Genomic DNA, 15,436 nt, shown 5'->3' with positions numbered 1-15,436 from the left:
AAAATACATTTTAAATCTCAATGAAACGATTTGAATGCAATAATGACGACGATGATTAATAATTTTTAAAAAAAGAATGTAGTGGCTAACTTTTATAAATTTATACATATCAGTATTTATGATAAACATTAGTACTACTGAACATGACCATGTGGGGGTAGTGAATGACCATGCGGACGAGCTCAAAAGATGTTCCGGTGTGCGACAACAATAGGGATCAGGGGTGTAGCACAAAACTCTGGGCCCTATACAAAAGCAGTCTCTGTTGGGCCCTTTCCTCTCTAGATCCATGTATATCTATCACTCATCTTCAAAAAATATATTCTGGCTCGCTTCCCAAAGATTTCTGCCCGGTATAAGTTAGGGTTACCGACCAATCCTTACCGTTTTTCTAATATGAGGCGGGAGTAGTCTGGTTAAAAGGTGCAGAGCGCTCTCTCCTGGCTACTTCTGGAGGTTTTCCCTTGCATTGACCTCAGGGTCAATGCTGTGGCTGAACTGGGACGACAGTTGTCTCTCAATGGTCAGCCAGCTGTTGTTTCTTCTGCTGTCCAAGCATTGAGTTGAGCCTCAAACTGAACCGGAAATTCTTCAATTTCTCTGGGAAACAGCCAATTGTTTTATTGCCTCCACCAAACAAGGTCAGTTTGTTTAGACTGTTGTAACAGACCATCCTTAGCAATGGTATGTTAATCATAGTAGCCATCTGTTATTCAGAATGAACAGACTGCTGAATGTAGTGATGGACTAATCAGAATAGAGTATTCATCAATGCTGTGTAATGTTGGATTATAACCATCACATCATATAATCATATATCCCCACTGCTTATTACACATGCTTTTGTCATTGGGTGCCAAGAATTACAACAAACTGAAGCCCATTTACGTTATTTAGTAGAAGCAAAAGTGCAATACACATTAGGGATGGCATTAATACAATTACTGAAGCCAGTAATGTATGTTTCCATCCATGGTTTGTGGCGTCATCCGGGGATGAGATGAGTTGAACATGAAGTGTTTTGTTTGTTGTGATGCATTTAAATAAATTATATTTTTAAATAAATTCTACAAATAAAAACTACGCATACAATATGTTATTTTCTATTACTCATATACTAGTATCCCTAGTAGGTTATGAGTATAATAGTGGGGATATATTCATGTTGATATTAGGCAACTTGACAGCCTACCTGTCCACCAGTCATCATTAGGTGTGTTATGGGTGTGACACGAAAGAATCCAATCCAATGTGATGACTGTACCCATTGATCCCGCCCCTAAATATATATGATTGGCTTTGACATTGGCTTCAAAACAATTCTGGCCCTCTGATTGGATGTAGTTTCTGTCGTTATCATTTGACAGACATTCCCGTGCTGTTTGTTTAGAAAATGAAACTGACGTCCGGATACACTGACGCAACGAAATCGAAAACGAGCATTTGACGTGGAGAAACGCTTAACAAATTGGGGTTTGCTCAGTAAACGGTGGAATATATCTCGCTGAAGTAAGAAGACAGTTTGACGAGGTGGGTGTATGACATGTCGTATAACATAAGAAGGCCTGGGCGTCCACGCGCGACAACAACATCACTAACGTTATAGCTAGCTAAATAACATTGGTTGGGCTGTCAATAATAGCCACTACAGCGTGCGGCTTACTTGTTTTGATCGTGTTTATCGTATCGTATCGTGTTTGACGACTCGGTGATTTGTGTATGAAATAATGCGTTCTCGCACGTTTGTTTTGCTGTGGACACCGTGATGGCTATATTTCCTCCTCCTTATCTCCATAGCCTGTCCTTTGCTCCAAAATCTGAGATGTTGGATATACACCCGAGAAGGCAACGAATGAGCGATCTGCAATGGAGGTCAATATTGTTGATTAATTGATTGATTGATTGATTGGTTGGTTGATGTATTTATTTATTGTGGACTGTCGCCTTACTCTCACGTCCGAGTCAATCATTAAAAAAACAATCTGTCTACATGTCAATGTAATTTTTTTTTACCTCAATTTCAATTCAATGTTAATATTCAGGCAAATGTCTTTCTATTCCTCTCATTGGTATTCTGTACTATGGTCTAGCCTCTAGGGTGGTTTCCTGGGCGCGACTGAAGCTGTGGTCGGGATGGCGCACTTTGACACCGAGTACCAGCGTCTCGAGGCATCCTACAGCGATTCACCTCCAGGGGAGGAGAATCTGCTGGTGCACGTGCCCGAAGGAGCCAAATGTAACACACACACACACACACACACACACACACACACACACACACACACACACACACACACACACACACACACACACACACACACACACGCGCGCACACACACAAATCCTCTGTGACATTGGTGATATGATGTATTGTTTTATGTTTTGTTTCCTTAGCACAATGGCACCATATAGAAAACCTGGACCTGTTTTTCCAGAGAATATCCTTTGCACACTACATCATTTTCTATCATAAAACTATAATAACTCTGATCTTGCTGAATGACATGGTTTCTGAAAGCACCTTAACCTTACTTCACGTCTATAACCTGCACCAGAAGAATGGATTCACCTGTATGCTGCTCGGGGAGATCTTTGAGCTGGTGTAAGTATTATTAACAGTACACAAATTGCTTTTCGTTTTTTAATGTGTTTCCAATGTGTTGGTGATGGAGTGTTGTCGTTGGAGGTGATGGAGGCCTTATTCTACCGTTATTGATTAAGTGATCAGCGATAGTCTTTTTTTAAAAATATTTATTTAATGAAGCAGATACTATGCTCAAGGATGCCTAAAGGGAGGCTTTGGACATTGGGGGATCGAATCTAGTGCCTTTCGGCTGGGAGTTCTTCCTTTTTTTTCTTATTCTGTCTCTGCTCTCTCTCTCTCTCTCTCTCTCTCTCTTTCTGTTGTGCTTTCCTCTCTCTCTACACACTCACAGTCAGCTGCTGTTTGTGGTGGGCTTCACTGTGTTCCTGGCTAACTGTGTTGACTACGACATCCTCTTCGCCAACAAGTTTGTGAACCACACCGACTCCTCCAAGGTCACCCTGCCGGACGCCTTCCTCCCTGTGGACGTCTGCAGCGCCCGGTAAGGGCGGGGGGGGGGGGGGGGGTCTGTTCAATACAGCCATGAAGCTGTAGACACTGTAGATACTGTGTTTTAATGGCTTATCCTGTCTAAAGCATGGCGATTGTGGCATGTAGAATGCAGAACGTACAAATATTTTTGTACGTTTCTATTTAGTCATTTCCTGAAGCATTTATCTAAAGTGACAGACAAATATTTCCCTGTCAAGTCATTAAGGCACAGGGAAGGTTTATGCGTCTTGTTTGCAGGCTTTACTTGAAACTTAGATATATTTGGTATACGTCTTACATATTACATATTATTAACTGCAAATATTTTTGCTTCCCTCAGAATCCGAGACAATGCCTTTGTGATTTTTGTGCTGATCATATCTGGCATTTTCTGGCTGCATCGCCTGGTGAAGTTCATCTACAACATCTGCTGCTACTGGGAGATTCGATCCTTTTACACCAACGCCCTGAAAATGACCATGGTGAGAGTTAACTGAACGCTGGCATGTTGAGATGGATTTTTTTATTAGCGCATTAGGAGTCATATCCCTTAGACTTGCATTACACTGGTATAAACTTGTATAAAGAAAGTGATTAGCTCAGGGGTTAGCGCTGCTGCCTCAATGTCAGAAGGCTATGAGTTTGATCCAAAAAGGAACCCTTTGTGTGTGTAGTTTGCAGCCCCCCCCCCCCCCCCCCATCCCCCACGTTCTCGTAGGTATCCTCTTGCCTGTAAATCTATGCATTTGAGGTCAGGTTTGTGCTGTGTGAGCTCCTAAAAAAAAAGAGCATTCAATGCTAAGCAAAAAATTTAGAAAAGCTAATAGAAAAAACAAAACATGATGAATGTGCTTTTCCTTTCACAGTCTGAGCTGCCTTACGTGACATGGCAGGAGGTTCAGGCACGCATCGTGGAGATCCAGAAAGAACACCAGATCTGCATCCACAAGAAAGAGCTGAGCGAACTGGACATATACCATCGCATCCTCCGCTTCAAGAACTACATGGTGTCTGACTCAATTCAGATTCAAACATTCTCTCTTTATTACCTTCTTTCTTTCTTTCTTTCTTTCTTTCTTTCTTTCTTTCTTTCTTTCTTTCTTTCTTTCTTTCTTTTTTTGAATAGTCTCAATGACTATTTTGATGTTGCATATCTGTTTTTATGTATCTAGTGGCAATTATCATCTTATCATACAAAACCCAGTTGTACTCCCTCTCTCTCTCTCTCTCTCTGAGATAGAGATTAACACCATCTGTGAATCCATCTCTTCCTGTCTCTGTAGGTTGCCATGGTGAATAAGTCTCTACTGCCCATGCGGTTCCGGCCTCCCTTGCTGGGAGAGGTTGTGTTCTACACACGCGGCCTCAAGTACAACTTTGAGCTCATTTTCTTTTGGGGACCAGGTGGGTGGCTGGCTCAGTCCACGTTGCAAATGCATATGAGTCTGGAACCCCTCAGTTCATTTTAGATTTCCAAGGGGTTTTATCAACGGCGCAGTCCAAATGCCAATTTGATGGACCTCCAACCAATCACAGCGTTGACACATCAGCGGTAGCCATCTTGGTTGTTTATGAAAATGCCTCTTCGGCTCTTCTATAAGCACTCCTATGAATTTGAATATTTACAGCTTTTTACTGCTGTTACTACTTATTTCACAGGTTAACACGAAAAGGTATGTGTGGTCAGGCCAGATTAGAGGGAGAGCAATTCCACTGGGATTAGTTGCTATCAGGCACACCTGGGGCCAGCCTCATCAGCAATCATTCCCTCTCCGAGCTACAACAGACACATGAACAGAAGCCAGTGAGCGGACATATACCTACACATCACAAAAACAACACAACCAGCAGTAGCTGGAGAATAAAGCGTCACACATGCAACAGCAGGTTTCTACCACCATTGGGGTTTTCGTCACAGTAATGGCACAGTAATCATGCTCATGGCTTTCCCTCCAGGGTCTCTGTTTGGGAACGAGTGGAGCCTGAAAACAGAGTACAAGAGGGGAGGCAACAGGCAGGAGCTGGCCGACCGGCTGGCATCTCGCATACTGTGGATCGGCATCGCTAACCTGCTGCTCTGCCCCGTCATCCTGGTGTGGCAGATCCTCTACGCTTTCTTCAGCTACACTGAGGTGAGCACGCACGCACGCACGCACGCACGCACGCACGCACGCACGCACACACACAAATATCAGCTTCTTCACCAAGTTATTTATTTGATACAGTTATTCATGTGTACAACATTTCTCGTGCTCATCTGATATTGAATCGTCAAATTCTGAGCTGTTAATTATATTTGAAACACGTGATCCCGTTAATAAGCAGGCATAAAATAAGATGCAACAAGCAACCCTGAATATGCACAACAAATGACCCAATTGATCATAGCTAGATTCTATTAATATGATCATTATGTTGGTTAATATTCATGGGCTGTATAAGCATTCTGTATGTGTCACCCCATGTGTTGCGTAGGTGATCAAACGTGAGCCGGGTTCTCTGGGCGCGAGGTGCTGGTCTCTGTACGGTCGCTGTTACCTTCGTCACTTCAATGAGCTGGACCACGAGCTCATGTCCCGGCTCAGTAAGGGATACAAGGTACAGCGTCCAACTCCTATCGTCGCATCACTAGACCAGTAGAGTAGTCCGAGGGGTCACATGTTCACCGCAAAATGATGGGACATCGCTTACTGTGGTTTGGAATAGAAGAGGAAGTACTGTTCTTTAAATCAGAACGGAATATGTTTGATGAAACTGGCTGGCTCATTGATTTCAGTCATGTCCTGTTTGCTCTTGGTTTTATGCCTTTTTGTTTGGTTAATTTCACACACACACTTATACGAAATGAGAGTTAGAGAGGTGTACATTGCTCTAACATGTAGAGCATGTTTATTTCTACCTATGGCATTCAGATAGTACAGCAACACTGTAGCCAAGAGCCACAAGAGCTAGCACAAAGCGGGTGGTTTTGTAACACTATGAAACTTGCACACATTCTATTGTTCTTCAAACCCCTTTTGATTTCAAATGACATCGCTCTCATCCCCCCTCCCCCCCTCCCCCCCCTTCCAAAGCCTTCCTCCAAGTACATGAACTGCTTCCTGTCGCCGCTGCTGACGGTGGTGGCGAAGAACGTGGCGTTCTTCGCCGGCTCTCTGCTGGCCGTGCTCATCGCGCTGACTATCTACGACGAGGACGTGCTGGCGGTGGAGCACGTCCTCTCCTCCATCACGCTGCTGGGCGTCTGCGTGACCGTGTGCAGGTGGGCCTTGGCGGGTAGACCACCATGTCCTTAGCCTGCTGGGGGGCCTGTGGTTCTGTTTGGCTGGTCGGCTCCATATCTCTTACCTGTTGTACATCGCTGTTGTCTCGCTCAAGAATGCAGTGTGTTGGGAGTCACCTGTAATGGAGTCATCCTTTGTGTTGAATTTGTTTGAAGGTTGGTTATGTTTTCATTACAAGTGAGAGCGGGGGGTGTTTTAAGTGTTACAAATACTGATATTATATTACTTCCTCTATATAACCCTTAGACCTTTCATCTGACCCAATGGTTCTCTCTCTCTCTCTCTCTCTCTCTCTCTCTCTCTCTCTCTCTCTCTCTCTCTCTCTCTCTCTCTCTCTCTCTCTCTCTCTCTCTCTCTCTCTCTCTCTCCTCTCTCTCTCTCTCTCTCTCTCTCTCTCTCTCTCTCTCTCTCTCTCTCTCTCTCTCTCTCTCTCTCTCTCTCTCTCTCTCAGGTCGTTCATCCCTGATAAACACATGGTGTTCTGCCCTGAGCAGCTGCTGAGGGTGATCCTTGCTCACATCCACTACATGCCCGACCACTGGCAGGGCAATGCACATCGATATGAGACCCGCGACCAGTTCTCCCAGCTCTTCCAGTACAAAGCGGTAAATACCAGTACAATGGTGGCCTGAGATGTTTCGAATCCCAGATAAAATGGACTGGGTTTCGATCCCCAAATGAATGGGGTTAGGTATCTTTGGGCAAATCTGGGTTTGGCATTCTCCAAATTACAGACCAATGACATCATCTGTGGTCTTGTATGTAGGGCTGTACTGTGACCAAAGAAAATATTGGTAGAGTGCAATAAACAAAGGAGAAAATAAATCTGCCAGATTACCTAAATTGGTCACGGTGCACTGAGTGAGTGACTACCTGGTAGCCTAAATTCTTTATGAATAAAAATGCTATTTTCTGCATATTCAATTGTTTATTAATCGTATACAGAATGATGATAAAAAAGACCAGAAAGTGCCTTATTCATTTCAAACAATGCACATCAAGACAACAAAAAGAAGGCTGAAAAAGTGCACAATTACAAAACAAAATACTGTGCCCAAATAGCTGCTGGACTTCCCTGCTCGGGAAAGGAATGCCAGAGATTGTCGGATCAATGTCAATTTGGTCGGACAAGAGCATATCGACCAGATGTTGCACACTTATCTTAGAAAATATCCCAGCTTGATGGTTTCCCTCTCGTGGCATTAATCTGACTGTAGATAAAGCGTCATGCTGAATGACTCTAAAGTGAGGTGGTCCGATAGCATTTGACCAACTGCGTTCAGGGGTTCACGTTGTCTTCTTCTCCTCGGGACCCATGGGTCCAGGTGTTCATCCTGGAGGAGCTGATCAGCCCCGTGGTGACGCCCTTCATCCTCATCTTCAGCCTGCGCAGGAAGTCCCTGGAGATCATCGACTTCTTCAGGAACTTCACTGTGGAGGTGGTGGGCGTGGGCGACACCTGCTCCTTCGCCCAGATGGACATCAGGCAGCACGGGCACCCTGCGGTGAGACGAGGACTTCAGATACACACACGCACAAAAGGGAGTTTCCTGAATCTTTGCTTCTTATTGCTCTCTGACTATGGCAAGAGGCATCACTTGGCTCAAAACCCTTAAGGTTGATTGTAACCCACCCACAGCGAAATCGCAAGTACACGGTATGTGCAAGGTAGCAACTTCTAAAGGATATGATGTATTTGATGTATTCAGACTGTCCTCAACATCAATTACAAGAAAATGTACTTTATAAGGCCTCAGGAGGGTGATTCACATTACATCGTTTAATTAAATGACATCTCTTGCACTGTCTCTATCTCTCTCGGTCTCTCTCTCGCTCTCTCAGTGGATGTCGGCAGGGAAGACGGAGGCCTCCATCTACCAGCAGGCAGAGGACGGCAAGACGGAGCTGTCCCTGATGCACTTTGCCATCACCAACCCCCAGTGGCAGCCGCCCCAGGAGACCACCCACTTCATCAGCCAGCTGAAGGAGAAGGTCCACAGGGAGGTGGGCGGGGCGTCCGGGGACGTGCTCAACTCCATCTCCACCTCCGAGGTAAGAGCAGAGAGCATCTAATGGATTTCATCAATCACATATGGGAAATTCAGGAATTGTTCGGAATAATCGATGATAACGGTTATTCTATATCTGAAAGTAAGGACCCCCTCCATATATACAAAAGGTAAATAATGTTTTTTTTTTTTTAGTAATTACTGTTTGGAGCCGGTTCAGTCATCTGTCATGTCTCCACGTCTGAGTGTCAAACCGTGTGCTACAGAGATCTATCAATGGAATGCATTAATAAGGCCGTAATCAATCGATGCGATGTAGTAATCGACCAATGCAGTGCAGTAATGAGAGCATTTCACGTTCTTAAATGTAGCGCATCGAAACACCTATTGATCGGTTTGACTAGTAAACAAAAAAAAAGTATGCTCGTGGAAAATAGATCAATGGTCATTTTGACGTGAAATCTCAGGTAGTACTAAAATACCCTTCTCCCCGTGGTCTATTCCGGATTCTTTCAGCCCAGGAGTCTGGTGGCCAACCTGCTGGGCGGTCCCACCACACTGGGATCCGTCCACTTCGGCCGCGACTGCTCGCTCACCAACCAGGGCGTGGCCGGGCTGGGCGAGGGGGTGTCGGCCCTGCGCTCCCTCTCCCCAGTCAGCTCCAGCCTGCACTTGAGAGGCAGCATGAGCACCGCCCACAGAGCTGTAGGCCACGCCTCCTCTGTCAGCAGGACCATGGGGGGCTCCGGGTAGGAACTCGTTTCCCTCCAGGCCTCTGGGCGTCAGCTTAACAGCACACTTTCCCCCCCCCCCCCCCCCCCCCCGCGCATATACATGGTTAACTGCATGATTATCACATAGTTAGACATTGAATTTTGGGTTTTAGTCTTTTTGACTAAACCGTACCCATCGATTCCTTATTTGTTAGGAATCTAAAGGTCCAGTTCTTTTTGATGACACTGTAATACAATGACATTTAATAGTTTCAAAATTGCATATTGTAATGGATTTTTTGCGGTAAGTATTATCTTATTTTTTTATCTTCTGCTTATCATGGTTTTCTTCCACTACCTTTCAGCACTGACGCCAGGACGGTCAGCTCAGGCAGCAGCGTGTGGGAGGGTCAGATGACCAGCATGGTGCTATCAGAGTACGCCTCTACAGAGATGAGCATCCATGCACTTTACATGCATGAGGTGAGCAGTCAAACGTATTCAAATGTCATGAAACCAAACTAACCAACGTTCATTAGCGCAGTGTCCCAGAAACAAATGAGAATAAAACCTGAAATAAAAACGTTGACTGCTGAATAACGAATAACAACTAATGAACAACGAATGGCAACTTGAAATCAAGGCTTTCCCTTGGATTCGGGGAGTCCTTCCTTTGCCTTTTTGAGGGCTTGATGTGTGGATATGTGGCACGTGAAGCCCTTTGAGACTGGATCATTAAGGGCTATGCAAATAAAATGTACTTGACAATGATACCAAAATGCAAATCATTCAAAATATCCAGATCACATTAAAAACGATTGACCAGTACATAAAGCCTCCACAGGGGAAGTTAATGACGGGTCCCTTCTTATGTGCCGGTGTAGTGCCACAAGCAACAGTCCCGCGGCGATCTGTCCCGCCACACCTGGCACCGGCAGGAAAGCGACGACAGCAGCGACAGCATGGTGGACGAGGTCCGGAGCGACGCCAGGACCCATTTGAGGAACTTCCCCCGCTCGCAGACCTTCCCCAGCGCGGCTCCCAGTCCCAGCGCCATCCCCACCTCCGCCTCAGTCGCCGGCAGTTCCGGCACTGGCCACGAGGGGGCGACGTTTCAGCGGGGTGGTCACCAACAATATGGGGGGAGCGGTAGCACAGGTAAGGTAACAGCCGATGTCAAGTTAGTCTCATACATCTCTGTTGAGGTTGGCTATTGCTTTGTGATGTCTTCAGTTTGACTGCTGACTAACGCAGATTAGTTTGTTATATTCTCCTCATTATAATGAATCTTTCCTGAGAGTAGCTTGCTGGAATTCAGGGATAAAATTTGAATCTTAACGATCAATGGACTGGTCACGATCAACGCGAACTTGAATAAACCTTGAATAGATGAATAAAGTTAAAGCGTGTTTCTACCGGACCTCCCTATCTCTGTCTGCCAGGCTACCTGGGGGCGGGGGGCAGGGTGGTGAGGTCAGCCCGGGTCCCCATGGGAGGGTGGGCCGAGGACGGCCAGGCGGCCCCGCGTCTCCACACCCCGGTGCCGGAGGAGGGTTCAGAGGACGAGGTGGCCCCGCACATACACCGGGTAAATACAAACCATGCACTGACTGAGCACAGGCCTACTTCATCTGTACTGTCTGATTGACTGATTGAATCCCGCTTGGGCCTCCAATGATAAAATAATGTCGTAAGACGCTTTGGAACCACCAAATGGCAAATGTGTGTATTGCTTTGTTTGTAGACAACTTTAATCATTGGAAAGGTGAATTGACCGGTAAACCCTTTAGAAAAGGCTGGCTAGGAAAAGTTATCTAAAAAGGAAAGTTATCTAAAAAGACACACAACGTTTACTCTTTCTGTCCATTGCACTATTTCGAACCGTTTGTAGGTATACTTTTTATGGGGATTAGGTTTTAGGAGATCAGTTATTTCAGGACTAGTTAAGGACCTGGTATTACACAGCAGACTTTTTCCAGCTGTGGTCAAAAAGGGAGGGAGGCAGCAATGTGAACGTGCGTCTAATTCTTCTGTTTCTGTCTCTTGTTTAAAGGTGACGTAGCTGTGCCTCGTGAAGATGCAGTGTGCGCACACATTCCCTCACTTTCTCACTCACTCACACTCAACGCCTCATTTGCCCCTTACACATTGTTTTGACAAGTACAAGACAGGGTGTGCCATTTTACAAATACAAACCATAACCTGTATAGCCCTCCTGTATGACTCTTATTAATCAAGTCACGCAGTGTATAAATTAATTGTGAGTGTGTATGTGTATGTATACATATCTATATCTCTATAGATATAGATGTATATCTATCATTTAAAAGGTCACTCTTTAACCTTTTCATCGCCCATCACCTTCATCCATGTAATCATACATGAGTAAGCCACTTTTAGAACTTCGTAGATATCACTTAAAATGAAAAGATAGAATATTGCTTCATTTATTTTCGAGTAATCAAAAAGAGAATATTGATCTGTTTGTTTTAATATTTTAATAATTCTGACAAGAATTTATGAAGAAAATGTTCCTATATCCTTTTCTTTAATTTATTTAATTTAATTTAATTATTTCCTGTAGTTAGGACCAATCCTAGACCATACCGATCCAGACATACACGCACGCTGTCTTAATATTTATTGCACTCAAACTGGTTTCCTGTGAGTGCTTTTTGTTTTGTTTCTTGTTCAAATGACTGATTGAAGCATGCAGAGCGGCCACATTCAGACCCTTCCGTCCATTGCTACTAGTGCATGATGTAGTCCCATAAATTGCATCACACTTACACATCAATAAGCTCACATCTATAGACACATTGGCTCACCAGGGGAATGTTCTTTCATTAAGTCATTAGTGCTCAAATAAAGAATGCACTTTGGTAAATCTAAATATTCTAGATTTTGTTTTAATCTAATCTATGTTCCAAGCATGTTCTTTCATGGGCTGTTGCAGTTTTTTTATTTGACATTATTTGACAAGTGTTTCTTAGCTCAAATTAAGTGAGTGATGGCGGGTTGTTTCACAAATATGGGAAAATGGGGAATGGGTTGAAGTGAAATTATTGTTTTATACAATTTCTGTAAATTACCATTTTGTACAGTTGTAAAATCATATATTAAAGTCATGGCAATAGTTGTGTGTACGTTGAAAATATAATTGAAGATTGTTATTTGTTATTTGACTCTTGACTTGATTCTCAGAGAAACAGATGGTCATGGTTTACGGACTAGAAGATGCAGAAAACTAAGCTACGACTGTAAAATAAAATGCATTCTAACTCAATTTCGTGTTTTGTCAGTCATTTTAGACGTAGATCTAGTCTAGATCTAGCCGTTTTTCTATTACAATTTTGTGCCAGGTAGCCTATTCAACCGATATAGTACATCATTTATTTTACTCAAACTATCGATTTGCTGGGGAAATTAAACGTATATAATAAAAACTTATCAATCACAGTGTGGTGATACTTCTGGTTTTGCAGAGCCCTGATGAATACTTTCACATGTTGAAATGATGAACCTAACATGATTGTATCTAACAAAACTGTAATAAATGATGAAACAGACAGCAAGCTGAATAAAATGTCCTTAGGTGAATGGCCATTACGCTGAAAAAAAAAAAATGCATTACTTTGGAATCAGCGAGTTGTGGGACCAAAAATGTGTGGAAACACAATACGGACAATAAGGACAGACGTCCGTCAAAGCTATTAAGCCTTATCAGAGTCCAAAACCAACATCCTCTTAGATTAGATAATTTCCCTCGGATGAGCCTATTCATTCGTGTTTTGCATAGAAATGCATTGAGGGTACGTGCAGGTGTGGCCCGGCGTGCGGATGGCCCCCCTGGGCTTGGGATGACATCATGGGTGGCCAGGCAGGGTATCCGATTGGGGGCAGCGGGGGCAACGCAGCAGGGCCCTGGCTGTAGTGATGGTGATGGTAGAACGCACCTGCCTTCAATTTGACAATGAGATGACAGTAGTGTGAGTCCTGGGAACAGGCAGTGTTCAAATAGTATGGTCAAGAGCAGACGTGGTACGTACGGTAGTGTCGTTTGTATGTCTGCAATATCTGAAAGCAATGACCCCTCTAGGATTTTTTAAGACTGACTCTCTACTTGATTATACAGTGATGTACTTATATGGCTTTCTGTACTTTATACTATTCAATTATACTCTTCTGTACACTCGATATACACTGCTTAATTTTTGAGAGAGAGAGAGAGAGAGAGAGAGAGAGAGAGAGAGAGAGAGAGAGAGAGAGAGAGAGAGAGTTTAAACGAACCTGCTCCGGGTACCCTGTGTGTCCAGTAGCGTGACCGGGCCTCTCAGACCCAGGGAAGCCCAGGGGAGGCAGGGCTTTCAGCATCATGTTCTGCATCACAATCTGATGCATCTGGGCATTCTGCATGAGCATCATCTCCACCATGTCTGGGAAATACAAATAGGAACACATAAGGGCCACGTAATGACCAAAAAGAACATATAGAGACCTGTTGATGACCACAAAGAACATATGAGGTTAATGGGATGACCACAAATAACATCTAAGGGTCATGTGATCCCCACAAAGAACAAATAGAGGCCCATGATGAACACAAAGAACATATATATACCCTCTTTGATGCTGCGGCCGTGATTCGGAGGGGGCGGGGCCGGCTGGCTCATCGGTTGTTGCTGCAGTGGCACCTGTTGGATGAAGGTTGGCTGCTGCTGAGGAATCTGCAGAAGAAGAGAGAGAGAGAGAGAGAGAGAGAGAGAGAGAGAGAGAGAGAGAGAGAGAGAGAGAGAGAGAGAGAGAGAGAGAGAGAGAGAGAGAGAGAGAGAGAGAGAGAGAAAGAGAGAGAGAGAGAGATAATATAAGAGATAATATCCATTTCTACATGCGTATTGTCTGTAGTGATTCTTTCTTTCTAACTGTATTTGTTTAGTACTGTTACTAAATGAGGGTAAGACATAAATCAGACTAGTGTATTGCGTAGACTAATGATAGTATTATATACATTTATAGTTAACCTATTGCACTTGCATACTTCTGACAGCAGAGGGCGCCAAACAGCCTCAGACCAAAGTGGAGGGGTGATAAATGTTTGAAAATTAATAATATAAAATTCTCACAGTTGGAATGTGTTGAATGTAGTGTGGGGGCTGTGCCGGAACGTGTATCGGAGGGAGCAGAGACGGTATCACCACAGGCCCAGGGGTAGGCTGGTAGAGGAATGGCGCTGGGTAAGGAGGGGGTGATGAAGGAAAGTGATCAGCGTGGCGGTGGTGGTGTTGAGGCTGGGAGCGTCGTCTCTGCGGTCCTCCCCAGGTACGAGGTCTGCGGAGTTCCTCCAGCATGTGCTGTTCCTACAAAGCGAGGAACCGCTTACTGCTCAGTGAAAAGGAATGTATGTGCAGATATAAAAGTGCACAACAACAAAACGTTTTTATCTTTGTCAAATTTAAATCTTTACAAACTCTCAATCTTTGCAGTAAATCTCGTTTTCTCCTCACTGCGCCGTGCAGTGCATACATCTCTCCATCATAGGTCCCTTAAAAAAAACAATTCAGTATAGTCAATTCAGGAATGAAAAGAAGTACACTCAAAACACAAGTATCTTACTTGAGGATTGGACAGAATCTGTTCTTTCGTCCATCCGGTTTCTTTCGTTGTTCAACTTCTAGAGAATGCAGGTATATGTAAAAGATAGAAAGAATTTCCAATTTAGAATTTTACATTCAGAGAAAATAATGTTTAAATGTTTTAAAGCATTTGTTTTCTCTGAATCCATTTCTGAAGTATTTTTAGTGTATATTCTACCTTCTCTATAAGTTTCAGTCTGAGTTTAGTCATCTGATCCACTAAGGGATCTGTCATGCTGGTAAAAGAAAGAAATCATAAATTTTTAGAGTGTTCAAATTATTTTAATTAACATATTGGAACGGCAAATAGGCTCGAAATCAAACTAATACAAATATGTATACAAATGTGTGTCTACCTGAAGTCATGCGGAAGAGAGGCAGGGTTGTTTTTAACTGTAGGCCTGCTGTCTCCATGCTAAACAAAAGCCAGCACACGCACACATGGTTGCCAGGCGACACGCCTATTTACTGAAGTTAATCGTGAGCTTTACTGCAACTTTCCTGATTGTTTCATTGGTGAATCTGAACACCAAAAAACAATAAGGCGATATTAGATGATTAAATACAGAAAAGGAGAGTAGTGTGTGTGAGAGAGAGAGAGAGAGAGAGAGAGAGAGAGAGAGAGAGAGAGAGAGAGAGAGAGAGAGGGCATACAAAGGATATGAGAATACGTATCTATTCATTGACCTAGTCCTTTCGGCAATGATAAATATGACAATCA

The 15,436-nt window shown here is 43.8% G+C and overlaps 2 protein-coding genes across 2 annotated transcripts; one reads left to right on the top strand and one right to left on the bottom strand.

Moving 5' to 3' along the window:
- The first annotated feature begins 1,356 nt into the window (after positions 1–1,356).
- Positions 1,357–12,368, top strand: atg9a (ATG9 autophagy related 9 homolog A (S. cerevisiae)). Its single transcript, XM_060052637.1, has 20 exons — positions 1,357–1,530; positions 1,798–1,872; positions 2,091–2,236; positions 2,395–2,438; positions 2,538–2,602; positions 2,937–3,086; positions 3,417–3,558; positions 3,943–4,083; positions 4,360–4,480; positions 5,033–5,208; positions 5,552–5,674; positions 6,151–6,338; positions 6,812–6,965; positions 7,686–7,865; positions 8,203–8,412; positions 8,886–9,118; positions 9,448–9,565; positions 9,967–10,240; positions 10,525–10,670; positions 11,136–12,368. Exons 3-20 carry the CDS (start codon positions 2,134–2,136, stop codon positions 11,142–11,144), a joined length of 2,577 nt encoding a protein of 858 aa, XP_059908620.1. The 5' UTR covers positions 1,357–1,530; positions 1,798–1,872; positions 2,091–2,133; the 3' UTR covers positions 11,145–12,368.
- On the bottom strand, positions 12,068–14,950 carry zgc:112416 (uncharacterized protein LOC550509 homolog). Its single transcript, XM_060052580.1, has 7 exons — positions 14,894–14,950; positions 14,696–14,753; positions 14,551–14,624; positions 14,200–14,439; positions 13,704–13,809; positions 13,373–13,518; positions 12,068–13,042 (listed from the first exon to the last, which is right to left on the bottom strand). Exons 1-7 carry the CDS (start codon positions 14,948–14,950, stop codon positions 12,863–12,865), a joined length of 861 nt encoding a protein of 286 aa, XP_059908563.1. The 3' UTR covers positions 12,068–12,862.
- Between the last annotated feature and the right edge of the window lie 486 nt (positions 14,951–15,436).

The sequence above is a fragment of the Gadus macrocephalus genome, chromosome 5 (genome assembly GCF_031168955.1).
Source record: "Gadus macrocephalus chromosome 5, ASM3116895v1".
NCBI lineage: Eukaryota > Metazoa > Chordata > Actinopteri > Gadiformes > Gadidae > Gadus > Gadus macrocephalus.
Note: the sequence above shows the minus strand (reverse complement) of the source record. Positions and strands in the feature narration are given on the sequence as shown.

Excerpts from the sequence above, each read along its gene's own strand:
- atg9a (XM_060052637.1), top strand. The coding sequence starts at position 2,134 with ATGGCGCACTTTGACACCGAGTACCAGCGTCTCGAGGCATCCTACAGC. Across the intron at positions 2,439-2,537 it reads TGGACCTGTTTTTCCAGAGA|GTCTATAACCTGCACCAGAA; the intron begins ATATCCTTTGCA and ends ACCTTACTTCAC. Across the intron at positions 5,675-6,150 it reads GGCTCAGTAAGGGATACAAG|CCTTCCTCCAAGTACATGAA; the intron begins GTACAGCGTCCA and ends CCCCTTCCAAAG.
- zgc:112416 (XM_060052580.1), bottom strand. The coding sequence starts at position 14,950 with ATGACAGATCCCTTAGTGGATCAGATGACTAAACTCAGACTGAAACTT. Across the intron at positions 13,810-14,199 it reads AACACATTCCAACTGTGAGA|ATTCCTCAGCAGCAGCCAAC; the intron begins ATTTTATATTAT and ends CTTCTTCTGCAG. Across the intron at positions 13,519-13,703 it reads CGGCCGCAGCATCAAAGAGG|ACATGGTGGAGATGATGCTC; the intron begins GTATATATATGT and ends TGTATTTCCCAG.